At 42.7% G+C, this 27346-nt stretch overlaps 1 protein-coding gene across 2 annotated transcripts in view; it reads left to right on the forward strand.

Annotated features, from left to right (window-relative positions):
- Nucleotides 1–3223: 3223 nt before the first annotated feature.
- Nucleotides 3224–27346, forward strand: part of gpr153 (G protein-coupled receptor 153) — a 53963-nt gene continuing 29840 nt past the window's right edge. For both annotated transcript variants that reach the window (XM_014146172.2, XM_014146171.2), the window contains exons 1-2: nt 3224–3657; nt 22672–23336. In XM_014146172.2, coding sequence (XP_014001647.1) covers nt 22948–23336 — 389 coding nt within the window. In that variant the 5' untranslated portion in view covers nt 3224–3657; nt 22672–22947. The remainder of the gene's footprint in view (nt 3658–22671; nt 23337–27346) is intronic.

Here is a 27346-nt window from a genome sequence, read left to right on the forward strand (position 1 = left end):
TCATGTGGAGTTTGGACCAGCTAGGGTTTCATGTCCTGCTGGCTGCCCTCCCCCTCAATACTGCTCCCCAGCCTGTCAAGGAACCAGTTCCCTCCGATGGACTCTGCCCAAGCGTTTCCTGCCTGGAAGGAATTTTAGAGATCGCCACCTTGCCAGTGCTCGTGCGCATTTCTTGGACACAGTCAGGCGACAATACCTTTGTTCCTTGGGATGTAAACCCTGAGCATTGAACCACCTCTGCAGGTGTAGAAGGCCCACTTTGTATGCTATGCCGTTGAATGCAAAGCGCAGGAACTTCCTGTGAGCCGGGTGGATCGGTGTGTGGAAGTAGGCCTCTTTTAAATCGAGAGTGGTGAACCACTTGCCTGGGTTGATAGCCTGTAGGATGCGAGATGGTTGAGAGGCCTCAAGTCCAGGACGGGGCGAAAGCCAGCATCTTTCTTGGGGACTAGGAAATATAATCCATAGAACTCACTGTGCTGTTCTGATGGTTCGAGTTGTCTGATTGCATTCTTCTCCAGCAGGGAGGCAATCTCAGTTGGAGAGCTTCTCTTTCCAAGGAGTCGGCTGTTGTAGTTGACCAAACCCCTCTGAACGATGGTGGCAGGCATTGGGACTGGAGTTTGTACCCCTGTAGTACTGTATCCAGCTCCCAGGGGCACTCCACAAGCTCCTACCACTTTTCCCAATGGGCTTGGGAGAAGAGACCGATGCCGGGGCCACACCCATCAGGATGACTGAGGTGGCCCGTCTTTTGTCTAGGTCATTAACAGCAAGGATGGAGATAGCATCAGGATCCTGTCTTAAGTCTTCAACGGAGCCTGTCGGGCTGAGAGAGCGGACCTGCGAAAACAGAGAGGCTGCCTGGGCCTCCAACTCATCCAGAGTAGGTCCCCTGTCCTTCTTGGACTGCTTGGTGGGAGGGCCCACCGCTGGGGAGGGTTGTTACGCTTGAGACTGCTCCCGGAGCCTCTAGCATTTGTCTCCTTCGTCATAGCTAATCGTGCATCACATAGGCGTCGGCCAAGAGTAGCACAAAACATGCAAGCCAGCATTGCATTTATCGCAAAAGTATGGCATGGATAATCTTCTCCTCGTCTAGACATAAGCAGAAATACAGATGTGTCTTATAGACCAGATAATAGTCTTAATACCACCCATTTAATACTATACCAGGAGTAAGTATAAAGTAGTTCTGCTCTTAGGGCAATATGTGAGTTAAGTAATAATATATTCTATGGATATCAGAATACATTTGAGAAATTCCACTCACAATGCCCAAAATGTATGGATGTGAGGAGCCAAACACAACTGACATAGTAACAGACTGTGTGAGGAGATGTCCTGAGAACAGACTGGCCAACTCTTGCGAGATTACGGAGGCGCCAGCAAGAGAGTATGCTAGCTAGGATGCGAAGCCTGGAAATTAAGGTGCAACTCAGCAATCATCAGTCCTACTTCTGGAGAGCAACTGTGTTTAGCTAGAGCTAGATAACACACAGAGTTTCCCCTATCCTGGGTAGGTGCGGTACCCAGCCTCAATCTCCAGAGAGAAGAGACTAGCATCCAGCTGAAGCTAACAAGCAACAGGTAACGCAATTAGCCAGGAGGCTAACATGCGGACAGACAAGACAACTGAGCCTAGTGCCGTGAACAGGTTGGCCCAACCCGTTCACCCTACTTCGTAGCACGGTGTCGACCTGTAAGAAAAATCTTAACTGACGACAAAACACTGCAGAGCACTCCTGGGAGGATTAAGCTCTTCCCAGAATAGAGTATACTCTACACACTCAACAAAAACTAATCTACAGAGTCTTCATCCACTTCTCACTCTCCTGTGTAGCCGAGGGAAGAAAAGAGGAAGTAACGCTATGCGCCCAGGTATTTATAGGGGGCACGCGCATCACACCCGTGGCACGGAATTACTCTGATATTTATATCTCGCCAGGCGGAAGGATATCCCATGTCCCTCAAGCTGAATAGAACTTCTCTTTAGTATCCATTTGCGTGACGATATACTAGGATATACTATAATCATAATTCATGTCGTTACTCAGCTATCGATGCAAAGTCTTGTCCAGTATAACTTCAATTTCACGAAAATACATTTCACTGCCGGTGCAACCACACATGCACAAAATGTAGCATCCAGGTCAACTTGTGTTCTCCAGCATTACAATGTACACTGAACAAAAATATAAACGCAACATGTAAAGTGTTGGTCCCATGTTTCATGAGCTGAAATAAAAGATCCTAGAAATGTTCCATACACACAAAAAGCTTATTTCTCTCAAATGTTGTGCACAAATTTCTTTACATCCCTGCTAGTAAGCATTTCTCCTTTGCCATCTGTGTGGCAAATCAAGAAGCTGATTAAACAGCATGATCATTACATAAGTGCACCTTGTGCTTGGGAAAATTAAAGGCCACTCTAAAATGTGCAGTTATGCCACAGATGTCTGAAGTTTTGAAGGAGCATGCAATTGCCATGCTAACTGCATAAATGTCCACCCGAGCTGTTGCCAGATAATTTTATGTTCATTTCTCTAACATAAGCCTCCTCCAACATTGTTTTAGAGAATCTGGCAGTACATCCAACCGGCCTCACAACCGCAGGTCACTTGTATGGCATCATGTGGGAAAAGGGGTTTGCTGATGTTAACGTTGTGAACATCAGCAATGTTCACAACGGGGGTTATGGAATGGGCAGGCATAAACTATGGACAACGAACACAATTGCATTTATTGATGGCAATTTGAATGCACAGAGATACTGTGATGAGATCTTGAGGCCCATTGTCATTCCTTTTTTAAGATATCTGTGACCAACAGATGCATATCTGTATTCCCTAGCCATGTGAAATCCATAGATTAGGGCCTAATGAATTCATTTCAATTGACTGATTTCCTTATATGAACTGTAACTCAGTAAAATTTTGAAATTGCATGTTGCGTTTATATTTTTGTTCAGTATACTTCTAATGTTTTTGCAACGACATCTGGATCAAAATACATCTTAGGAGTCTTTTCTCCTCTGAGTCAAATAATAATATTCAACCAGGCGAAATAAAAAAAATGGTTAGTTGAAATTACGCATCAATATTGTATTGTATAGATGTTCAAAATATAGGCTAAGCACAGAGGAGACGACGACCAAGAAAATGATATTGTCCCAATAAATTATTTCTTATTATTGCGGTTTACTCCCACTGCCACAGGGAACTAAGCATGCCACATCCATCCAGCGGCGCAATCAGATATCGTTCAGTTACTGCCTCTCTTCGCGGCGAGTAGGCCTACATCCTATGTGATATGGAGCATTGTGGCCTTAATTAAATGGGGAAATTGACGAGCTATATAATTTCTTATTACTCATTTTTGTAGAGATGCCACTCCATTAGTGGGTGTGCGTCAAATATACGTTTTCTCCAAATAGGACAAAGGACGCGCGCTACAATAATGGCCACGTACAGCTGTGCTGATACTGTTTCAAATCTGCCCGTTCATTGTCGAAGTCACACTGTTGGATTGATGTTAACAGTCGCCCGTGTCGTTCCTCAATTCGGAATGTAAGGACTGACCACGACTTTTGTGGACTACAGCAAAAGTAATATCACAGAAAGATTGGAATAGTCTGCGGGTGGAATCTTTCATAAGGTAAGAATACAACATTATCCTAAGCATCCACGCATAATTCACGAGGCTGGGTGATTAGATTAATTTAGCAAACCTATTTAAATGATTTATGAACCAGATAAGTAGCTACTAATGCTGTTTATTAAACAAAACATAATTGCGTATTATTGCTAATTCAATGCTTAAGGTAAACTGTATTTCTCTTCACTTACATGTTGATGTCATGGCGAAACCAACCCTACAGCAAAAAAAGAGTCATAGACTAGAAAACCAGAGACTAGAATTTATATGCAAACCTCTTGAATAAAATATAGCCTAAACTGTGCCTACATAGGAGGTAAGCCTTAACTGTATTTTATTAAATGGTGATATGCCTAATTTGATGAACAAGACAGTATTCGAAACGAATTAACCGTTATCAATTGACAAGGCACGAGCGCTGTAATCATTGGAGAAGTCATGGCTTACTGTACATTGCCTGCAGTCAGAGTGAAGAAGCTCTATCTATGTATGATTTCATTGCAAAAACTCGGTTCAACTGTTTAAAATTAAGGGCTTGAGAACTTCTGAGTTTGTGAGAAGAAGATAGAAGACAGTTGTATGGTTTTATGAATTACATGTATTATGTATATGGAAATTGGATCTCAGAAAATACAATGCTTTGGCAGCATAGAAAACAGTAAATTACAATACAGAAATGACTAGAAAATGGATGCATCTGTGGTTAGGTCTACAGCCTAACACCCAAAGCTTCTGGCATAACGTGCACATAGCAGGTAGCCTAACTGTTAAGAGCGATGGGCCGGTAACCTAAAAGGTCACTGGTTCAAATCCCTAAGGTGGGCATTCTGCCCTTGAGCAAGGCAGTGAACACTGAACAACAACTGCTCCCTGGGCATTTGATTAAGGCAGCCCCCCCCCCCCACCTCTCTGAATCAGAGGGTTAAATACGGAACTGACTAGGTATCCCCTTTCTTGCACCTCTTCAATGTATCAACTACAATGGTGTCTTATGAACATTATCAATCATTTATATCAGGCACATATTCATCCTCAGGCAGAGACTGTAGTACTTTGTCTCAACTTTTTTAGTTTCCTATTGAATTGCGTAAAACATTTTTGTTGTGTTTTTGTTAAGTTATATCAAGCTTTTGTGTCTAATGGCAGGAAATGATTTTGCATGTCTTGGCTCTGCCGTTGCGTTGCTTTGTGGCCAGTTGTCTGCACCAACCTAATCATTGAAGTATTGTCTAACAGGGCCATAAGGAAAGGGACTGAGGAACTGCTTATTGCCACCACTTTTGTCTGTAGATTACCATATATTACACAACTGACAGGATATTGGAAATTGGTTGTCGGTGTGACTGAAGACCAACATTTGCCTACTGAGCTAAACCTTAGACATTATCTCTGAGAGAGCCAATACACAATTCTTTAGGTCTCTGGCATGGTGTCAGAAGAAGCCCGTCTGGTGAACTGGCTCCACTACATTCACTCTTCCTTTCAATCTTGGCACCAGTGTTACTGACCATGTATCGTCCCGGACTGCAATAACCTGCTAAGCAAAAGCCGAGACGTTGGGTCGTTCAGCCCAAACACAAAATTACAAGTATTCAGGTCTCCGGCAAGGTTACTCATCACATGAAACAGTTGAATTAGCTAACTCATATACCACATCTATCTATAAATCACTGATAGGCCTACATCTGAGCACCAGTACAAACCCTTACATACACACACATGAACATGAGTACATCAATATACTGAACACAAATACTATTTACAAATACACATTCAGGTACACACTTGAATACAATTATACATGCAATCATACACCAAATGACATGTAGCCTATGCATTTGCATATGACTTGAGAATATTCCATATCATACACACCTGAACAGAAATTAGATGGTTCCTAGTCATTCAGTAGTATTAATTAAGGCAGCTTATGAGTCATACACACAAGCTTGTCACCTGCCGCCCCTCTGTTTAAAATATTTTAACTAGGGCATTGCCGACTGGGATTCTTTTTTAGACGTGTGAATTACGGGGTGCAGGTGCACCAGATAGCAAGGTTATTATAGTAAACTAAAACTGAAATTCAAGCCAAAACTAATCATGAAAAAACTATTCAGTAAAATGAAATCAAATAATTAACTTGTTTAAAAAACTAAAACTGTTCTGAAACTATTATCTTCGACTCCAAAATAAACTAAAATACAATAAAAATCATTATGAATTATGTTCAGTTTTAGTTTTCTTTTCTAAACTTTGGGCAAAAATCAAATGGGTTCTCATTTAGGTTTTCAAGCTTTTGGGGGGATTTTCAAGCTATTGATCTGTCTGTCAGGAAAGACGCAGGAGACGAGAAGCAAGTACAGGGAGTGAACATTTAATGAAACACGGACAGGAACAGAATACGGACAGCATCTGGACAGGGCAAAACGAAAACGATAATTCTGACACAGGGATCTAACAGAGGAACAGACAGATATAGGAGGGGCAATCAACAAGGTAATGGAGTCCAGGTGAGTCCAGCGAGCTCTGATGTGCGTAATGATGGTGACAGGTGTGCGTAATGATGGGCAGCCTGGCGCCCTCGAGCGCCAGAGAGGAAGAGCGGGAAGAGGCATGACAGTACCCCCCCTCCCCCTAGGGGCGCAACCCGGTGTCCCACCTGGGCGAGCCTGACGGGCCGGCCGAGATGTGGGCGCTGGACAAGCCGGCTGAGTCGTAGAAGCCCGGCGAGCCAGCTAAGGCGTGGGAGCCCGATGAGCTGGCAGAGGCGTGAAAGCCTGACGATCCCGCTGAGGCGTGGGACCTTGACGAGCCGGCTGAGGCATGATGTGGGATGTGAGCCTGATGAGCCAGCTGGGGCGTGGGAGCCCGACGACCCGGCTGAGGCATGACGTGGGATGGGCACCAGCCGAGCCAACCGAGGCAAGGCAACCTCTCGAGTCGGTAAAGGCGTGGAAGCCCGATGAGCCAGCTGAGGCACCCCCGGTTCCTACGGCAGCGGCACCCGGACCCGACATCATCAACAAAAAACAAAACCCTCCCTGATGCTTCAAATATTGTTGTCAGCATTCTGTGAGGACAGACGCTAGAGACGAGAAGCAAGTACAGGGAGTGAACATTTAATGAAACACGCACAGGAACAGAATACGGACAGCATCTGGACAGGGGAAAACAAAAAGTCCAGGTGAAGTCCAGGTGAGTCCAGCGAGCGCTGATGCGCATAATGATGGTGACAGGTGTGCGTGACACTGTCAGGTCGAGCGCCAGAGAGGAGGAGCGGGAGCAGGCATGACACTGTCAGGTAAATGCTGCTAGGAGATGGTGATGTTTCAAATAGGCCTAGCTTGTGCATCACTATCACTAGCTAATCTCAGTTAACCTGGAACTAAAGTATTGCGTAATTGGTCAGCTGCTAGAACAAGGAGTGGAACTGGAACGAGAAGCTCCACCCTCTCTCTTTGCATGTTTGGGGCCCGGATTTCCCTTCCCCTTCCGAAATTCAAAAGATGCTAACACCTGCGAAATCGTGATTTGTCAAAATAACCAGTGACCAAAAAAACAACATCGGAACTACTGTAGCTCGTCATTAACTTTGTTGATATTTTTATCAACCTACTGCATACCTATTAAAATATACATTTTAGTGTGCAGGGTGTGCTACCAGCATGCTAACACTTATTAAGACAGAGCGGTAGCATCGCTAGCATTCACTGGTTGAAGTTGAAGTAACATTTGAGTGTAATGGAGTTCACTGGTGACTATGACATGAATATACAGGTAACTGCAAAAATAATGGAAACACTTGCGTAAATGAGGGATACAAAGTGTATTGAAAGCAGGTGCTTCCACACAGGTGTGGTTCCTGAGTTAATTAAGCAATTAACATCCCATCATGCTTAGGGTCATGTGCTGGGCAGGCCATTATTTTGCTTACCATGGCTAAGCCCCAATAGGATGAAAATGCCCCCATCCACAGGGCACAAGTTGTCACTGAATGGTTTGATGAGCATTAAAACTATGCAAATCATATGCCATGGCCGTCTCAGTCACCAGATCTTAACTCAATTGAACACTTATGGGAGATTCTGGAGTGGGGCCTCAGCTGAGATAGCGTTTTCCACCACCATCAACAAAACACCAAATGATGGAGTTTCTCGTGGAAGAATGGTGTTGCATCCCTCCAATAGAGTTCCAGACACTTGTAGAATCTATGTCAAGGTGCATTGAAGCTGGCTCATAGTGGCGCAATGCCCTATTAAGACACTTTATGCTGGTGTTTCCTTTATTTTGGCAGTTACCTGAATATCATTCATGACATTTGGACAGGAGCTATAATTACGGTTATAATACAACAAAATCTGTATGTCGTTATTGCTTGAATTCAGGAGTGGCTGAACTGTTTTTAATGGGGAAAGGTTGGTGCGTACCCCGCTTCTGTGATTTTCGTTGAAAGCTCTGCTTCCGGTGCGTGGACCGATTACTGCCGAATATAAAACAAAGAAAAAAACACACAAATATAATAAAGTTGGCGGAGATGACACTTTAGGACAGATGGAAGGTCAAAAAATTAAGCCATGACAACATCGTGGGGAATCATTGTACATGGATGAGGTCTGCCAAGTTTTTCAAATGTCAAAGGAGGGCTCTCACAGAAAAAGTGTGAATACCACTGCCAACCAGGCCACTGGCCTTACCACACGCTACTGGCAAATACTTGACTCCATGATGGTAGTATATGAGTCATTCTACAGAAGTGGTGCAAATATGTCGTCCAACATATATTAGGTAGACATACAGAACCAGTCAAAAGTTTGGACACACCTACTCATTCAAGGGTTTTTTGTTATTTGTACTATTTTCTACATTGTAGAATAATAGTGAAGACATCAAAACTATGAAATAACACATATGGAATCATGTAGTAAAACCAAAAAAGTGTTAAACAAATCAAAATATATTTTATATTTGAGATTCTTCAAAGTAGCCACCCTTTGCCTTGATGACAGCTTTGCACACTCTTGGCATTCTCTCAACCAGCTTCATGAGGTAGTCAGTTATTTGTCACATGCTTCGTAAACCACAGGTGCAGACTAACAGTGAAATGCTTACTTACGGGTCCTTTTCCAACAATGCAGAGTTAAAGATAAAAAATGTAATAAAAAATAGAAATAGTGACACGAGGAATAAATATCCAGTGAATAACGAATAACAATAATGAGTAAAAATAAGATGGCTATATACAGGGAGTATCGGTAGGGGTACGAGGTAATTGAGGTAGCTATGTACATATAGGTAGGGGTTAAGTGACTAGGCACTTAACTTGTCATGCTCTCATCTTGCTAGGTCTGGATCTTGGAAACAATGTCCTGGTATATATATTGTTCTTGGAACCTGGATATAACCTTAGTTTTTGGTTTACAAACCATAGGCAACCCAATTTGAAGAAGACTCCAGCCACCCAAGTCATAGACTGTTCTCTCTGCTAAATAGCTAATCATAAATGGCTATCGGGACTACCTGCATTGACCCATTTTTGCACTAACTCTCTTGCACTGACTCTAGTATGCACACACACTGGACTCTACTCACGCACTCACAGACTTACACTGACACCCCAACACACACATACAGTGCATTTGAAAAGTATTCAGAGCCCTTGACTTTTTCCACATTTTGTTATGGTACAACCTTATTCTAAAATTGATTAAATCGTTTTTTACCCTCATCAACCTAAACACAATACCCCATAGAGACAAAGCAAAAACAGCTTTTTAGAAATGTTTGCAAATGTATACTTTGATGAAGCACCTTTGGCAGCGATTACAGCCTCGAGTCTTCTTGGCTATGACGCTACAAGCTTGGCACACCTGTATTTGGGGAGTTTCTCCTGTTCTTCTCTGCAGATCCTCTCAAGCTCTGTCAGGTTGGATGGGAGCATAGCTGCACAGCTATTTCCAGGTCTTTCCAGAGATGTTCGATTGGGTTCAAGACCAGGCTCTGGCTGGGCCACTCAAGGACATTCAGAGACTTGTCCCGAAACCACTCCTGTGTTGTCTTGGCTGTGTGCTCAGGGTCGTTGTCCTATTGGAAGGTGAACCTTCGCCCCAGTCTGGGGTCCTGAGTGCTCAGGAGCAGGTTTTCCTCAACGATCTTTCTGTACTTTGCTCCGTTCATCTTTCCCTCGATCCTGACTAGTCTCTTAGTCCCTGCTGCTGAAATACATCCCCACAGCATGATGCTGCCACCACCATGCTTCACCGTAGGGATGGTGCCAGGTTTCCTCCAGACGTGACGCTTGGCATCGTGTTTCTCATTGCCTTTAGGTGCCTTTAGGAAAACTCCAAGTTGGCTGTCATGTGCCTTTTACATGTGCCTTTTACTGAGGAGTGGCTTCCGTCTGGCCACTCTACCATAAAGGCCTGATTGGTGGAGTCCTGCAGACATGGTTGTCCTTCTGGAAGTTTCTCCCATCTCCACAGAGGAACTCTGCAGCTCTGTCAGAGTGACCATTGGGTTCTTGGTCACCTCCCTAACAAAGGCCCTTCTCCCCCTATTGCACTGTCAACTGTGGAACCTTAGAAAGACAGGTGTGTGCCTTTCCAAATCATGCCCAATCAATTAAATTTACCACAGGCGGACTCCAGTGAAGTTGTAGAAACATCTCAAGGATGATCAATGGAAACAGGATGCACCTGAGCTCAATTTCGAGTCTCATAGCAAAGGGTCTGAATACTTATGTAAATACGGTATTTCTGTTCTATTTTAATACATTTGCAAACTTTTCTAAAAACCTGTTTTCGCTTTATGGGGTATTGTGTGTAGATTTCTGAATAAGGTTGTAACGTAACAAAATGTGGAAAAAGTCAAGGAGTCTGAATACTTTTGGAATGCACTATACACACACAAACACTACATACGCCCACACACACATAACATATGCACAAACTCACACACACACTTTTACACTCACCACATTTGCTGTTGCTACTGTCTATTATCTGTCCTAGTTAAAGACCACATTTATAGTAGAGTACATTACAGTACAGTACAGTAAAGTACAGTAGAGTAGGTTACAGTACAGTATAGGGGTGTGAACTTTTAAACGTTAAAATGTTTGAGCAAAATTGGGACGTTAACATAAAAATAAATCCTTAACCAATGTTTTATTTAATTTTTTCTCACAAAATTAAAATCCCAGTGCAGTTATTACAAAACTACCACTAACAGGTCCTGATCATCATAATAAAGGGAAAAATGTAAATTAAACAAATGCCTAACACAGCAATACTGTAAAGTTGGCATCTTTCAAATTATTTACCACAGATATGAAGTGCTCTGCACTTTATCACCATTAAGTTGGAGAAGTGGCAGAGAAAGGCAAGCGACAGCAGAGAACAGCCTGCTCTGCTCTGAGTCAGTATATCGAGTCTGCTGCTGCGCTGTGCTTTTATCTGACCCAATGTTACAACGATTGGTGCTTTGTAAACATGCTGAAGTACGGACTGACTACTGGGAACTTCATCAGCAAGCTGTCAAACTATTGCAAATGAGTGACAAGCTACACACTGTTTATCAGTGCAGTGCCAAACATCCTTACACTCTTAGAGAAAAGGTGCTAGCCCCATAGGACAACCCTTTTTTGGTTGCAGGGAAACCCTTTTGGGTTCCATGTAGAACCTTTTCTACAGAGTGTTCTACATGGTACCCCAAAGGGTTCTACCTGGAGCCAAAAAGGGTTCTACCTGCAACCAAAAAGGTTCTCCTATGGGGACAGACGAAGAACCCTTTTGGGTGTAGCTATTGTAGCTCGCTAAAGTTCTATCCCTGTGTACAGGTTAGCGTTTTTCGTCATCAATCTTGTTCTGGAGGCAGCTCTTCAGAGTGGTCACTAGCTGGCACAGCCACAAAATCATAAAACCTAATCCTAACCTTAACCCTGACCTTAACCATAATGCTTAGCCTCCTAACCTTAAATTAAGTCCAAAAAGCAATATTTATAGCGAATTTTGACTTTGCAGCTCGCCTATCTAAGGGGAAGTCACTCAGTTCTGCTTCCAGGACAAGACTCGTGACAATAAATGTCAACCTGCCCCTGTGTTTGTCAGTGAAGCTAGCTAGCTAGCTAGCAGGCAGGCTACAACAAGCTAAATCAGCTGAGGAAATCACTGGTGGCCGACATACTTGCACATATTTTGTGCATGAGTAGAGAGAAGTAATTTTGTCATTTTATTTTCTCACTGTCTATCAGAGTGTGCGTCTGTGTCTGTCTCAGTGCCCGTGTTTCATAGCGAGTGACCTGCACAACAGGTCACGGGAGACAATGCTAACAAATGAATTTAGAATTTTGTAATATTGCTACGTGGCAGTTGGAATGTTGAGTGACCAAAACCACTATCAAACTATTAAACAGGGATCACTATAGAAAGCGGCCACTTGATACTGGACTTAGGGGCCAAGTTTTCGGTTTGAGATTCAGCCTATGACTGAATCATTGCCCCATAGCGGTCAAATGCAATAGGACCATATTTTAATCCCAAAACCGTATTTTACATATTTCTTGATATATTAGATGTTCGGCAGTGACACTTAAAAATACATGAAGATTTACCAACATGCTCACTAATTTTCTCCAAAATGTTTGCAGACAGACTACTCACCATGTGGCGATGCTGGAGAGGGATGCAATCCCATCACCTGGTAATATTTGTAGGAGTGTTGCTTAAGGCACATTCATTCTACTGTCTTTTAATGTGTGTGTTCGGCGTTGATTTCAAAAGGTGGGACAGGATAAAACAACTCCTAATTAGATCAGTATATTTCAATGTAATAACAGAACAACTCAAGATGTTTGATTGAAATAATGGTGTTAAAAAATTGCTATATTTTCAAACAGCCACCTCTCAATAGAAATACGTTTATAAACAATGACTTTGTACTACATTCATTTAACAATGAATATGTGTTTGTTATTGCCTTGGATTGAATTAGAACATATCATGATGTTAATAAATGTTTAAGTTTAGAGACTTTTTTTATACAGTAGTTTGTTTTTATTTACCCCCAAAAATTTGATTTGAATATATCGGTTTTTTTTACAGCACCTTGTACTTTCACCCTATGCATTCTTTTGAGCATGGATTCAATTAAGTATATTATTTTTGCATCTCGACCTCCTTGGGTTATTCCAATTCATTGTTTTGAGTCCGAATACCTTTTGAACTCCCCAAAAATATTTGTCATAATTCGCTCTTTTATGATTTCTTAATCAATAGAGACTACACCAACGCACAGAACATACTTTTGCTCTGTGCAAAGTTGAGGATTTGATCATTCATTTACTGTCAGCGTGTCTTCAGCATGACCTCCAGTCCCTAATGACTCAATCAAGTACTTCATCAACCTGGAATGAAGTGTTGCCGATCACTCTGCATCAGAGATATCATATTGGGATAATTGTTTATCACAAGTTGATTATTCGTCATTCACTGAAGATGAGTCAGATAGATTGCATCTTGGCTTCTGAAGGACTAGTTCATCCCACTTGGTGAGAGTGCTGTGTCTTCACATCTGCTGCCTGCCTGCCTGTGGTGGATGACTCAGCGGGCCACGCCAGCTGTAATTCCTAAACTGTCTCTGACTCCCCCATCCTGGAGACAGGCTTTGTACTCCATGACACTACAGTATTCTGCACTATTCCAAAAGGGGAAGATCAGTTAATACCTCGGAATAGTAAGTCCCACTCTGCTTCCATTCAGGCCCAGTCTCTCACATGGACAATGGGAGTGTCAGATATCTTCCAGTAACAGATCATGCTGATGATGGTAGACTGAAGTGGGCTGTTTGTATGCATGGGAGAATGACACTGTAGTCAGCCATTTGATAGCACTCCAAGAACACTCGCCACAACACTCCGAGGCCTTGTACTTGAAACAGAAAATGTCACCCCTAAAGATGTCACGATTGTACTATGTATGTACATGGTCTGAGAGACCCTATGACCTAACCTGTGTCATTAATAAATTGGAGACCTGTGTCTCTTAAACAACACAGTAAAAACAGGCGAAGGGTAATCTGATCCTAGATCTTTCATTCAGGGCAACTTCTGACTAAGCTCTGCTATATCTGGCTCTTATTTATCAGCTGTTCTCCATTCACTTATAGGAGGCATAGTGTTGCCTTCGTGATAATGTCATAAGCATGTCATAATACTCCATAACGTGTGAATTATGTCAGTAAGCTGCCGTTAGTTTCTAAGACATGTTTGCCAGCGTTCGTGACATTATTCAGACTCATATTTACATTGTATTTACATTTCAGCAATACATGTTATTAACTTCCTAATGGGACCTCCATTATGGCAGTTCACTCACGTCACATAGAATTGCTTGGAAACACAAATGTACTACTCTTTATTGTATTGTTCTGGGTTTTGTGGTTCCCTTTCAGGTTTTCACTCGATGTTACCACAAAATGGGAATACCAGCTTGGAACCACTCCCTGACTAGACAAGTGACTTCTCTTTTTGAGTGTGGCATTTGTGCTATTTTAGCTCACTTCCCAAGCGGTAGGTGAAAACCTCTCTTTGGATGACCAGAGCCTTTCAGTGACTTAATGAGTCTCTCCTGGGGCCAAAGCAAAGTGCTTGTTGGGTTTTAGGGTCGCGAGGCTTCACGGCTACGAGGGTGTGCAGGCGGCGCTTCCGGTTTAGACGCTGGCCTGCTGCGGCACGGAGCGTTCATCTTTTCCGACAGCTCTGGAGAGACAGGCGCTTTCGGCCTAGGCCGATGCATCGTGCTGATTGGCAGCAAGGCACCGGGGGCATGAGCAGCTCTCCCACCCCAACTTACAAACCAATGGGGAGATGTAGGTCAGCTTCACATTCAAACACACACACCTCTGTTCTGTCTCTCCAAACACACTGACCTGTCTATCTGTCTGCATCCTATCCTTTTGTGTGATATGCTGTCTCCATCAATCTACTTTATATTCTATTTATTTATTTCTCTCTCTCTCACTCTCATTAACTCACACACTTATTCACTTACTCTCTCTCTATATATATACAGTACCAGTCAACATTTTGGACACACCTACTCATTCAATGGTTTTTCTTTATTTTTACTATTTTCTACATTGTAGTATAATAGTGATGACATCAAAACTATAAAATAACACATATGGAATCATGTAGTAACCAAAAAAGTGTTAAACAAATCAAAATCTATTTTAAATTTTAGATTCTTCATAGCAGCCACCCTTTGCCTTGATGACAGCTGTGGTAGCCATGCTTGTTAAGTGTGCCTTGAATTCTAAATAAAGCACAGACAGTGTCACCAGCAAAGCACCCCTACACCATCACACCTCCTCCTCCATGCTTCACGGTGGGAACCACACATGATCATCTGTTTACCTACTCTCACAAAGACACAGTGGTTGGAACCAAAAATCTAAAGACTCATCAGACCAAAGGACAGATTTCCACCGGTCTAATGTCCATTGTTCGTGTTTCTTGGCCCAAGCAAGTCTCTTCTTCTTATTGGTGTCCTTTAGTAGTGGTTTCTTTGCAGCAATTCGACCATGAAGTCCTGATTCACACAGTCTCCTCTAAACAGTAGTGGTTGAGATGTGTCTGTTACTTGAAGTCTGTGAAGCATTTATTTGGGCTGCAATCTGAGGTGCAGTTAATTCTAATGAACTTATCCTCTGCAGCAGAGGTAACTCTGGGTCTTCCTTTCCTTTGGCATTCCTCATGAGAGCCAGTTTCATCATAGCGCTTGATGGTTTTTGCGACTGCACTTGAAGAATCTTTCAAAGTTCTTGCAATTTTCCGGATTGACTGACCTTCACGTCTCAAAGTAATGATGGACTGTCATTTCTCTTTGCTTATTTGAGCTGTTCTTTTTATAATATGGACTTGGTTGTTTACCAAATATGGCTATCTTCTGTATACCACCCGCACCTTGTCACAACACAACTGATTGGCTCATACGCATTAAGAAGGAAAGAAATTCCACAAATTAACTTTTAACAAGGCACACCTGTAATTGAAATGTATTCCAGGTGACTACCTCATGAAGCTGGTTGAGAGAATGGCAAGAGTGTGCAAAGCTGTCATCAAGGCAAAGGGTGGCTACTTCGAAGAATCTAAAATATATTTTGATTTGTTTAACACTTTTTTGGTTACAACATTATTCCGTATGTGTTATTGCATAGTTTTGATGTCTTCACTATTATTCTACAATGTAGAAAATAGTAAAAATATAGAAAAACCCTTGAATGAGTAGGTTTGTCCAAACTTTTGACTGGTACTGTATATCTACAGTATCTATCTATCTATCTCTATCTGTGATGATATGATGCATTCTGTAGGGCCCCCCCCGTGTCTCACTAAGCTTCACTGACAGATTTGCAAAGCACTAAATTACTCATCCAAAGAGTAGGAGGACGTGGGACTAAATCTTGGCTCCTTATGCAACACTTTGTTTGAGACCTTCATTGAAATTATTTTGATAGGCTACTAGGCTTCCACATTGCCACAGACAACGCTGGCATTGTATTTATTTGTTTAATGAAGTGAACAACATGTTAGACAGTATGTTTATATTACAGATACAGCATCATTTGATACATCATTTGGCATCACTCTGTATCTGGTTCTTATGTCGGTGCACATCCTGCAATTTATTTAATCTATACTCAGTGATTTTATGGCTCGCCAGCATTTTCCTTGGGACATAGCCATAAGTAAACTGTATATTTATGTAATGAGTTGTTGATTAAGCGGGTCCACTGACTGGAAATATTGATGAAGCCAGACTGATATCAGATGATTTGTGGACTTTGGCTTTGGGGGATGTTTGGCCTGCAGACTTGGGCTGGCGCCTTGCTGCTTTGGCAATGTCGCCGGCACACAAAGGTCTAGAGAAAAACTGAAACATGGACAAAGAGGAGACTTTTAAATAGCACTTTGACAGTCCATCAGAGTTGGACATTTTACCTTAAGCTCCTGAATGGCTCAGACAGACAGCACAGATTGGGAGCACAGATTCAGCTGCAGAACAGCGCCCCTGGAAGATTGTAGGGCTTAAGTGACTCGCTCAAATGCAGGAGAGGCTATCTGTGATCTACCTTGCGGTGGCCAGTTCATCTCCCCTATTGTCCGCACGGGATTCAAACTGGATACCTTCTGGCTTCTGGTCCACTCCTCTAACCTCTGAACTTCCTATTGCCCGAGATCAGAGGAGATGTGAAGGAGGAAGCACCCCACTAAAACTGTCCCGTGTTTGCAACGTCAGGGTTGTGGGTTCGATTCCCACGGGGGACCAGTATGGGAAAAAAAATATATATATATATGAAATATATGCATTCACTACTGTAAGTCGCTCTGGATAAGAGCGCCTGCTAAATGACTAAAATGTAACTGAAGCCACATAATGAGAACTTAGCCAATAACCCATGTGTCTGTCCACTCCCTTCCACATCTCTGAAAAAGCCTGTCAAAAACAGACCAGGCAAAAAAGATTGTAGACAAACAATATGTGTAACTTTGACGAATGACTTACAAACTATCCTGAACAAAAATATAAAAACGCAACATGTAAAGTGTTGGTCTCATGTTTCATGAGCTGAAATAAAAGATCCCAGAAATTTTCCATACTCACAAAAAGCTTATTTCTCTAAATTTTGGTGCACAAATTTGTTTACATCCCTGTTAGTGAGCATTTCTCCTTTGCCAAGATAATCTATCCACCTTACAGGTGTGTCATATCAAGAAGCTGATTAAACAGCATGATCATTATGCAGGTGCACCTTGTGCTGGGGACAATAAATTGCCTCTTTAAAATGTGAAGTTTTGTCACACAACACAATGTCACAGTATGTCCAACCGGCCTCACAACCGCAGACCACATGTAACCACGCCAGCCCAGGACCTCCACATCCGGCTTCTTCACTTGCGGTATCATCTGAGACCAGCCATCCGGACAGCTGATGAATCTGAGCAGTATGTCCGTCTGTAATAAAGCCCTTTTGTGAGGAAAAAAATCATTCTGATTGGGTGGGCCAGCTCCCCAGTGGGTTGGCCTGGCTCCCAAGTGGGTGGTCCTATGCCCTCCCAGGCCCACGCATGGCTGCACCCCTGCCCAGTCATGTGAAATCCATAGATTAGTGCCTAATTCATTTATTTCAATTGACTGATTTCCTTTAATGAACTGTAACTCAGTAAAATTTTGAAATGGCATGTTGCATTTATATTTTTGTTCAGTATAGTTGTAATGTTTTTGCAACGACATCTGGATCAAAATACATCTTAGGAGTCTTTTCTCCTCTGAGTCAAATAATAATATTCAACCAGGCGAAAAAAAAAAAAATGGGTAGTTGAAATTACGCATCAATATTGTATTGTATAGATGTTCAAAAGATAGGCTAAGCACAGAGGAGACGACGACCAAGAAAATGATATTGTCCCAATAAATGATTTGTTATTATTGCGGTTTACTCCCACTGCCACAGGGAACTAAGCATGTCACATCCATCCAGCGGCGCAATCAGATATCGTTCAGTTACTGCCTCTCTTCGCGGCGAGTAGGCCTACATCCTATGTGATATGGAGCATTGTGGCCTTAATTAAATGGGGAAATTGACGAGCTATATAATTTCTTATGACTCATGTTTGTAGAGATGACACTCCATTAGTGGTGTGCACCGCCAGGCGTCAAATATACGTTTTTTTTCTCCAAATAGGACAAAGGATGCGCACACGCGCTACAATAATGGCCACGTACAGCTGTGCTGATACTGTTTCAAATTTGCCCGTTCATTTTCGAAATCACACTGTTGAATTGATGTTAACAGTCGCCCGTGTCGTTCCTCAATTCGGAATGTAAGGACTGAGCACGACTTTTGTGGACTACAGCAAAAGTAATATCAAAGAAAGATTGGAATAGTCTGTGGGCGGAATCTTTCGTAAGGTAAGAATACAACATTAGCCTAAGCATCCACGCATAATTCACGAGGCTGGATGGTGATTAGATTAATTTAGCAAACCTATTTAAATGATTTATGAACCAGATAAGTAAAATTCATTCCTGGCTCCCAAGTGGGTGGGCCTATGCCCTCCCAGGCCCAGCCATGGCTGAGCCCCTGCCCAGTCATGTGAAATCCATAGATTAGGGCCTAATGAATTTATTTCAATTGACTGATTTCTTTATATGAACTGTAACTCAGTAAAATCTGTGATATTTTTGCATGTTGAGTTTAGATTTTTGTTCAGTGTAATATTGCTCAATTGCTGCACCCACAATAATTTCAAATCAAGATTTCGTTAGAATTATGCTCTAAGTGCATCTCATGGGTAAGTTTGGGAGGCAGCTGTGACCTGGGTATTTGGATAAGGCTGGGTTTACATCATTATGAATGTCTGAGCCTTCTGCTTATAAAAGGACTCTAATGGCTCCAGCCTGTCTGTAGACATAACTAACAGCGCATGCTGACTGTTAGTTACCTTTGGTATACTGTTGGAGTGTTGTAATTTGTAGAAGCTTCAGGTAAGTGAAGACATCCCGGGATTCGTCATCATCTTTCTAATGGATAGCAACAATATCTTGAGCAGTATTGCAATAATCTTCCACTTATTTTGCAGGTTAACGTTAATTGGAATGAGTCTTGTCCTGGAGGCAGAACTGAGCAATTCCCGCTAGATGGGCCAATTGCAATTCAAAAGTGGCTATATTGTAAAAAATGAATGAAAGCAAAACAATTGCTTTTTGATGTTAATTTAAGGTTGGGATTAGGCACAAGGGTTAGCAGTGTGGTTAAGGTTAGAGTTAGGGTTAGGTTTCAAATCAGATTTTATGATTTAGCGGCTGTGCTAGCTAGTGACCACTCTGCAGAGCTGCGTCCAGTACAAGATTAACGACGAAAAACGCTAATCTGCATTTATTTCCTGTACCTGGGGCTTCTCCCAATTAGTAACCTCATGCTGTGCCTGCAGTACACTACCATATCGGCTGTCATCAGTAGGGCTGGGAATTGCCAAGGACCTCAAAATACGATATTATCACAATACTTAGGTGCCGATACGATATGTGTTGCGATTCTATATATATCACGATTTATTTACAATTCTATAAGTATTGCGATTCTATGTTCCTAACATATTGCTCACTATATGTCTGCTGCAGAGGGACAAGAGAGAGCCATGAGTAAACAAGTATTGATCAGACATATAGTGCTAAAAACATATTGGCTCATGTTAGGGTTGAACTGGCTATTTGTATGCATAACTTATATAATATACCGGGGAAGCTATGCTACAATATTAAGTATATAAACTACGAGTAAATCAACTGTTGAAGACAAGAAGAACTACAACCGGCAACAGGAAATGCGTCACGACGCTGGGATCAGCCTGCACGCCGACGACAGGAGGAGCAAGTTTAAACCACGCTCCTCCTCCCTCTGACAGGCCAGCATTGAGCAGGAACTAACTCTGTCAGAGAATAAAAGAGAGAACAAAGGAGGTGTCGTTCTCTTCTCTGTTTTGCCCTGCGAGGTAAAACAGCGAGACCGTATATACGAACAACCCATTTACCACACACGTGTTTGCATTAATTAAAGTACAGCTAAATCAGAAGTTACTATGTGCTGACTATTTTGTTCTGATACCAGAAACGAACTGTCGCAACATTAACACTCACAAAAAGATTGAGGCCAAGCTATAAAAGGAGAAATACCAGAGTTTTGGAGTAGGTACAAACGACTAGCCCTAGCTAACGTTAACTACCTACAAGAAGAAGAAAAAAAGAGAAAAAAATGATATACTTTATATATTTATTTATTTATTTTGAGAATCGATACTTAGAATAAATATAATCTCGTCATAAATTATATTGTGATACTCTACTGTATCAATTTTTCCCACCATCATTAGTCATCAGTATAATGACAAGGTTCTGACATTGACTTGCCTGCCTGCAGTGGTGTGCTGTCTCATAACCAGCAGTTATCCAATAAGTGCTTGCTAAATGGGAATTCAGTCAAATATCAACCAAAAGTTGATGTTAATCTGATGTCTTTACCCAGTAGTTTCCCTTAGTGTAGAATGTAGTTGGTTGATTGATTGAATGAGTGATTGATTGATTTAGATTATTAAAAACACAGTACTCTGTATCATAACATACACTATATATTCAAAAGTATGTGGACATCCCTTCAAATTAGTGGATTCGGCTATTTCAGCACAACCCGTTGCTGACAGGTGTACAAAATCGAGCATACAGCCATGCAATCTCCACAAACATTGGCAGTGGAATGCCCTTACTGAAGAGCTCAGTGATTTTTAACATGGCACCGTCATAAGATGCCACCTTTCCAACAAGCCAGTTCGTCCTGCTAGAGCTGCCCCAGTCAACTGTAAATGCTGTTATTGTGAAGTGGAAACGTCTAGGATCAACAACGGCTCAGCCACAAAGTGGTAGGTGACACAAGCTCACAGAACAAGACTGCTGAGTGCTGAAGCGCTTCAAAATCATCTGTCCTTAGTTGCTACACTCACTACCGAGTTCCAAACTGCTTCCAGAAACAAAGTCAGCACAAGAACTGTTCGTTGGGAGCTTCATGAAATGGTTTTCCATGGCAGAGGAGCCGCACACAAGCCTAAGATCACCATGCGCCATGCCAAGCGCCATCTGGAGTGGTGTGAAGCTCACCACCATTGGACTCTGGAGCAATGGAAACGTGTTCTCCAGAGCGATGAATTACGCTTCACCATCTGGCAGTCCAACGGGACAAATCTGGGTTTGGTGGATGCCAAGAGAACACTTCCACTTAATTCCAGTGAAGGGAAATCTTAACGCTACAGCATACAATGACATCCCAGACGATTCTGTGCTTCCAACTTTGTGGCAACAGTTTGGGGAAGATTTTGGAATGAGATGTACGACGAGCAGGTGTCCACATACTTTTGTTCATGTAGTGTATCTTTTTGCAATGCAACCCTGAATGTGAAGCTCATACCGAAAGCTAGCACCACAACAACAATGCAACAGCTGTTGGAGGCAGGAACTCGGATAAGTTGGCTAGCCTTTGTACGAGAGGCCTAAGCGATGACATGTCACTCATTTTGAGTGTCTCTCCTTGGGGTACGGCCCAGAGCACATCACTCTTCGGACAACAAAACAGACAGGAAATAGAAGTGAATTGACAACACTCCAGCTGCGCCAAGTGTTTTACGCTTCACTGTGGTGTGGGGGAAAACGGATCTCCTTTGTGTATTCTCTCTAGCAAGGGCAATTTGACAGAGAAAATAGCTTTGAATGCTGATCAAAGAGCATAATGCAGTGTACACATACCTGCGGATGGCTGATGTGAAAAGAGTGGCAAGTGGATTTTCTGGGGTCATTATGCTGTTCATACAGACATTTTATGGAAAACAGGGAGTTGATTGACACATTGTCATATGTCCTATTACCATACTGGCCGTATCTATTATTGGGAATAAATGTGATAAAAATGTATTCAATGCAGTAGCATCTTGGTATGCTTCTGTATTGAACTATACAATATACTTTACACCACCGCCAGTTTGAATCAGGAGCAAGAATTGGATTTCGTGTTACTGTCACCATTTCATTATTTCCAGATGGTGAAATTCCCCAAGTTGGGGCTAATTGCAGGACATGGCAGTGAATGGTGAAGCCTACCTTATAGCATCCGTAGCCTACCGTAGAGTCTAGTTTTGGATTCATCCAATGAACCTAATAGATGGTCGAAATTGTAAACTCTGCTGGAGTGTGTTGTCAAATTCTCTTTGGTTGCACATGAAATTAACCTGCCTTCGCTTGCACCATGTTCACCATAAGTGTTTTACAATGAGTGGCCTATCAGTTGATTATTAAAATTGAATTGGAATTGTTATGTATTGAAGTAATGTGAATGTAAACTATTACTCCTTTATCATCTCTCTTTGTATCCTTCTCCCCTCCCCTCTTTTCTCTTCCTTTTCACCCTCTCCAGGCCTGTTAGCGACGCTGGCTGGGCTTGGCCACTCCTCCCCAGTCTCTCCCCCTCCTTCACCCTCCCCTTCTACTCATTCTCTCCTGCTGCTGCCACCACCATGCCCTCTGTCCCCTGCTGCACCACCTATCCTGTGGAAAGTGCCTGTCCGCCCCGGTAGGATGCTCGAGTCGCCCTGCCGTGCCCTGCGCCCCCTCCTGCCCGCCTCCACCACTACCAACGCCGTTACCTCCTCCTCCGCTGTGACCTCTCCTCTTGCCGCCGCCCCGCCCCCCGATGGCGTCGTCCCCGCGCTCCGCCATGGATGAGGATGAGGTGAGCGAAGTGATCAGCACCAACGCGCTGGCCTGGCTGGTGTGCTCAGCCGTGTCCATCCTGGCCAACGCCTGGGGCATCCTGAGCGTCAGCGCCAAGCAGAAGAAGTGGAAGCCGCTGGAGTTCCTCATCTGCACGCTGGCCGGCACGCACATCCTCAACATGGCCATCCCCATCACCATGTACTGCGTCATCACCCTGCGCCGACAGCACTCCAGCTACCAGTGGAACGAGGGCCTGTGCAAGGTGTTCGTGTCCACCTTCTACACCTTGACACTGGTCACCTGCTTCTCAGTCACCTCACTCTCCTACCACCGCATGTGGATGGTGCGCTGGCCCGTCAACTACAGGTATGTGTGGGGAAGAACTGGCGTCTAGTTTGACTGCTTCTCTCTTGCTGTGTGTTGTTGCAGGCTGGTGGACTCTCTTGTGCGAGTGGCCCATATCTTTTCCATTGGTTTCTTTTTTTTAAATAATTGTTTTTTTTTCCATTTTATATTTTTCTCACTCCATATACAAACTTATACATACGAACAATAACTTACAGACGCACACAAACAATGACTACGTTTGTTTGTCTGGTTTCTACAGATGCTGTGAAATGTTGCACGTCCAAAAGAAAAGTGGAAAGGCATACAGTGCATTCGGAAGTTATTCAGACCCCTTTACTTTTTCCACATTTTGTTACGTTACAGCCTTATTCTAAAATGTATTCAATTATATTTTTTCCTCATCAATCTACACACAATACCCCATAATGATGGAGCGAAAAAAGGTTTTTATACATTTTTCCAAATGTATATAAAAAAACAGAAATACCTCATTTATATAAGTATTCAGACCCTTTGCTATGACACTCAAAATTGAGCTGAGGTGCATCCTCTTTCCATTAAACATATCATCCTTGAGATGTTTCTACAACTTGAATGGAGTCCACCTGTGGTAAATTCAATTAATTGAACATGATTTGGAAAGGCTCACACCTGTTTATATATGGTCCCACAGTTGGCAGTGCATGTTAGAGCAAAAACCAAGCCATGAGGTCGAAGGAATTGTCCGTAGAGCTCTGAGACAGGATTGTGTTGAGGCACAGATCTGGGGAAGGCTACGAAAACATTTCTGCAGCATTAAAGGTCCCCAAGAACACAGTCGCCTCCATCATTCTTAAATGAAAGAAGTTTGGAACCACCAAGACTCCGCCGCCAGGCCAAACTGAGCAATAGGGGGAGAAGGGCCTTTGTTAGGGAGGTGACCAAGAACCCAATTGTCACTCTGACAGAGCTGCAGAGTTCCTCTGTGGAGATGGGGAAACCTTCCAGAAGGAAAACCATCTCTGCAGCACTCCACCAATCATGCCTTGATGGTAGAGTGGCCAGACGGAAGCCACTCCTCAGTAAAAGGCACATGACAGCCTGCTTGGAGTTTGCCAAAAGGCACCTAAAGTACTCTCAGACCTTGAGAAACAACATTGAACTCCTTTGCCAGAATGCCAAGCATCACATCTGGAGGAAACCTGGCACCATCCCTACGGTGAAACATGGTGGTGGCAGCATCATGCTATGGGGATGTTTTTCAGCGGCAGGGACAGGGAGACTAGTCAGGATCGAGGGAAAGATGAACAGAGCAAAATACAGAGAGATCCTTGATGAAAACCTGCTCCAGAGCGCTTAGGACCCCAGACTTGGGCGACGGTTCACCTTCCAACAGGACAACGACCCTAAGCACACAGCCAAGACAACGCAGGAGTGGCTTAGGGACAAGTCTCTGAATGCCCTTGAGTGGCCCAGCCAGAACCCGGACTTGAACACGATCGAACATCTCTGGAGAGACCTGAAAATAGCTGTGCAGCGACACTCCCCATCCAAAAAGGCACAGCTTGAGAGGATCTGCAGAGAAGAATGGGAGAAACTCCCCAAATCGTAGCGTCATACCCAAGAAGACTTGAGGCTGTAATCGCTGCCAAAGGTGCTTCAACAAAGTACTGAGTAAAGGGTCTGAATACTTATGTCCTGTAAATGTGATTTTCTTTTCATTTATAATACATTTTCAAACATTTCTTAAAACCTGTTTTTGCTTTGTCGTTACGGGGTAGTATGTGTAGATTGATGAGGGGGGAAAATGAATCTATTTTAGAATAAGGGTGAAACATAACAAAATGTGGAAAAAGTCAAGGGGTCTGAAGACATTTTCGAATTCACTGTATATACAGGGCAGCCATTGATTGTGCTTTTGGTCCCACTTTTTTTTAAGTGGTGCATATACCTGTCTTAATGGTAGTTAAATAATGTTGGGAGATCGGACAACAATGTAAAGCAAAAAAAATAAAAAAATAAATAGAAATGGTGCAGTGTAATTGGTAGACATTGTTACTTAGTAATTACAACCATTACACCTGTTCGTGGGATTGCAAAGTTACATTTTGTCACGCATTAGATAAACTACAAATGATTAATGACCTTCCAGTAGTCTAGAATTATTGTAATCTACATTGTGAGTTTATTTGCAAATCTACTAACAGCTAGCTATAACAACAGTTGTACAGTAAATTACGTTTTTCTACAAGACATTCAAGTAATTCAATGCAGCCTCCCTCTGACAAAGCATTCAGCTACAGCGACATCATATAATTTCGCCAAATATAGCCTAGGCTACATTATCTCTCCCCCAGAACACATAGTCATACTCATCCTTTCCAACCATGCCAATCATCATTTCAAAAATCTGACTGAGTGTCTGATGGACTTTGATTCATAGGGTTAGAGAAACGGGAGAGTTAGTGATGCGTTCCCAGTGAATTCACTTTATCCTGGACACATCTGTTGGGTGTGGAATCCAGGTAATCCCGTGTGGGACTAGACTTACTAGACTGTGAGAGCATCCGCTGCATCACTTCCATCCAGCACCATCTGGCTTCCACAACCATCAGAAGTAATGTGATCCTCGTTGGAGCCACTTGAACAACACAGGAACCATGAATTAGGGTCAAAGTCCAACTTATCTGAATGATCTGTTCTGTGCCATTTCTACCTTACGTGCCCCTCAATAAAGATGTTTCAAATCTCAGAACTACAAGTAGGTTGTAGGACTAGGAGAAACCTGGCTGCGTTTTAAAGCCACCATTTGTAACTTGTTTATCAACTGCGGTTTGTTTAAAAAATATATTGTTTTTCTCCCCGATTGGTAGTTACGGTTTTGTCCCATCGCTGCAACTCCTATACAGGAGAGGCGAATGTCGAGAGCTGTGTGACCTCCGAAACATAACTACACCAAGCTGCACTGCTCCTTGACACAATGCTCACTTAACCCGGAAGCCAGCCGCGCCAATGTGTCAGGGGAAACACCCTATACCTTGCGACCATGTCAGCATGCCAGCTTGCGCCCGGCCCGCCACGGTAGTTTCTAGAGTGCAATAGGACAAGGACAACCCGGTTGGCCAAACCCTCCCCTAACAACACTGGGCCAATTGTGCACCGCCTCATGGGTCTCCCGGTCGTGGCCGTCTGCGACACAGCCTGGGATCAAACCAGGATCTGTAGTGACGCAGTTAGCGCTTAGATGCAGTGCCTTAGACCACTGTGCCACTCAGGAGGCCCCAACTGTGGTTCGGTTTTGACAGTTATTTGAATAACAGATTAAAAGTGAAGTTTGTGCTTTTAATTTCAAAATGTTTGAAAGTTATTATTGTTATGCAAATCTGTCCCCATGTTGATCATCAAAAAGTTCATAACAATCATTTTTAGATGAATGCATCTGAAGAGCGATGTAATTGCAGGCCAAGTGCACATGAACAAACACATTTTAGTGAAAAAACCATACTGCAAACCAAATGAGTTTGGGGGTGGGTATCAAACCACCTTAAGAGTAACATTTCAACCACTTTGAAACTGAATGCCATTTTAGAATGTCAGAATCAGCCCAATGAAAACAGGGAGATGGATACTGTGTGTTGATGACAATGAGATGAATGAAATGGTGTGTATTTATAAGGATTCTCTAAATAGCCCTTCCTGTGCACAGATACTAACTTATTCTAGCTCCTATTGTCAAATTGTCTACAGATGTTCAGATCACAGTTAACAAGGCCAATTTTCCAGCCCAGCAGAGACAAGGTTTTTGCCAAAAAATACAATTAACAACATTTTTGTTTACCCAACAACCGGTGCTTGTCCTCAATTATCTTTACCTAATATAATTTCAGAGTAGCTGAAGCTATGGGTTTGTGTCCAAACAAATCATCCCAAATTGTTGTGAAACCTGTGTACAGATTCTCGCTCTCTCAAAAAAGAGAGACGGGGATAGGGAAAGAGCAAGCAAGAGTCAGTTATAGACCTGAAGCTTGATTCACAATAACATTATCCAT

Source organism: Salmo salar, chromosome ssa15 (assembly GCF_905237065.1).
Source record: "Salmo salar chromosome ssa15, Ssal_v3.1, whole genome shotgun sequence".
NCBI classification, from domain to species: domain Eukaryota; kingdom Metazoa; phylum Chordata; class Actinopteri; order Salmoniformes; family Salmonidae; genus Salmo; species Salmo salar.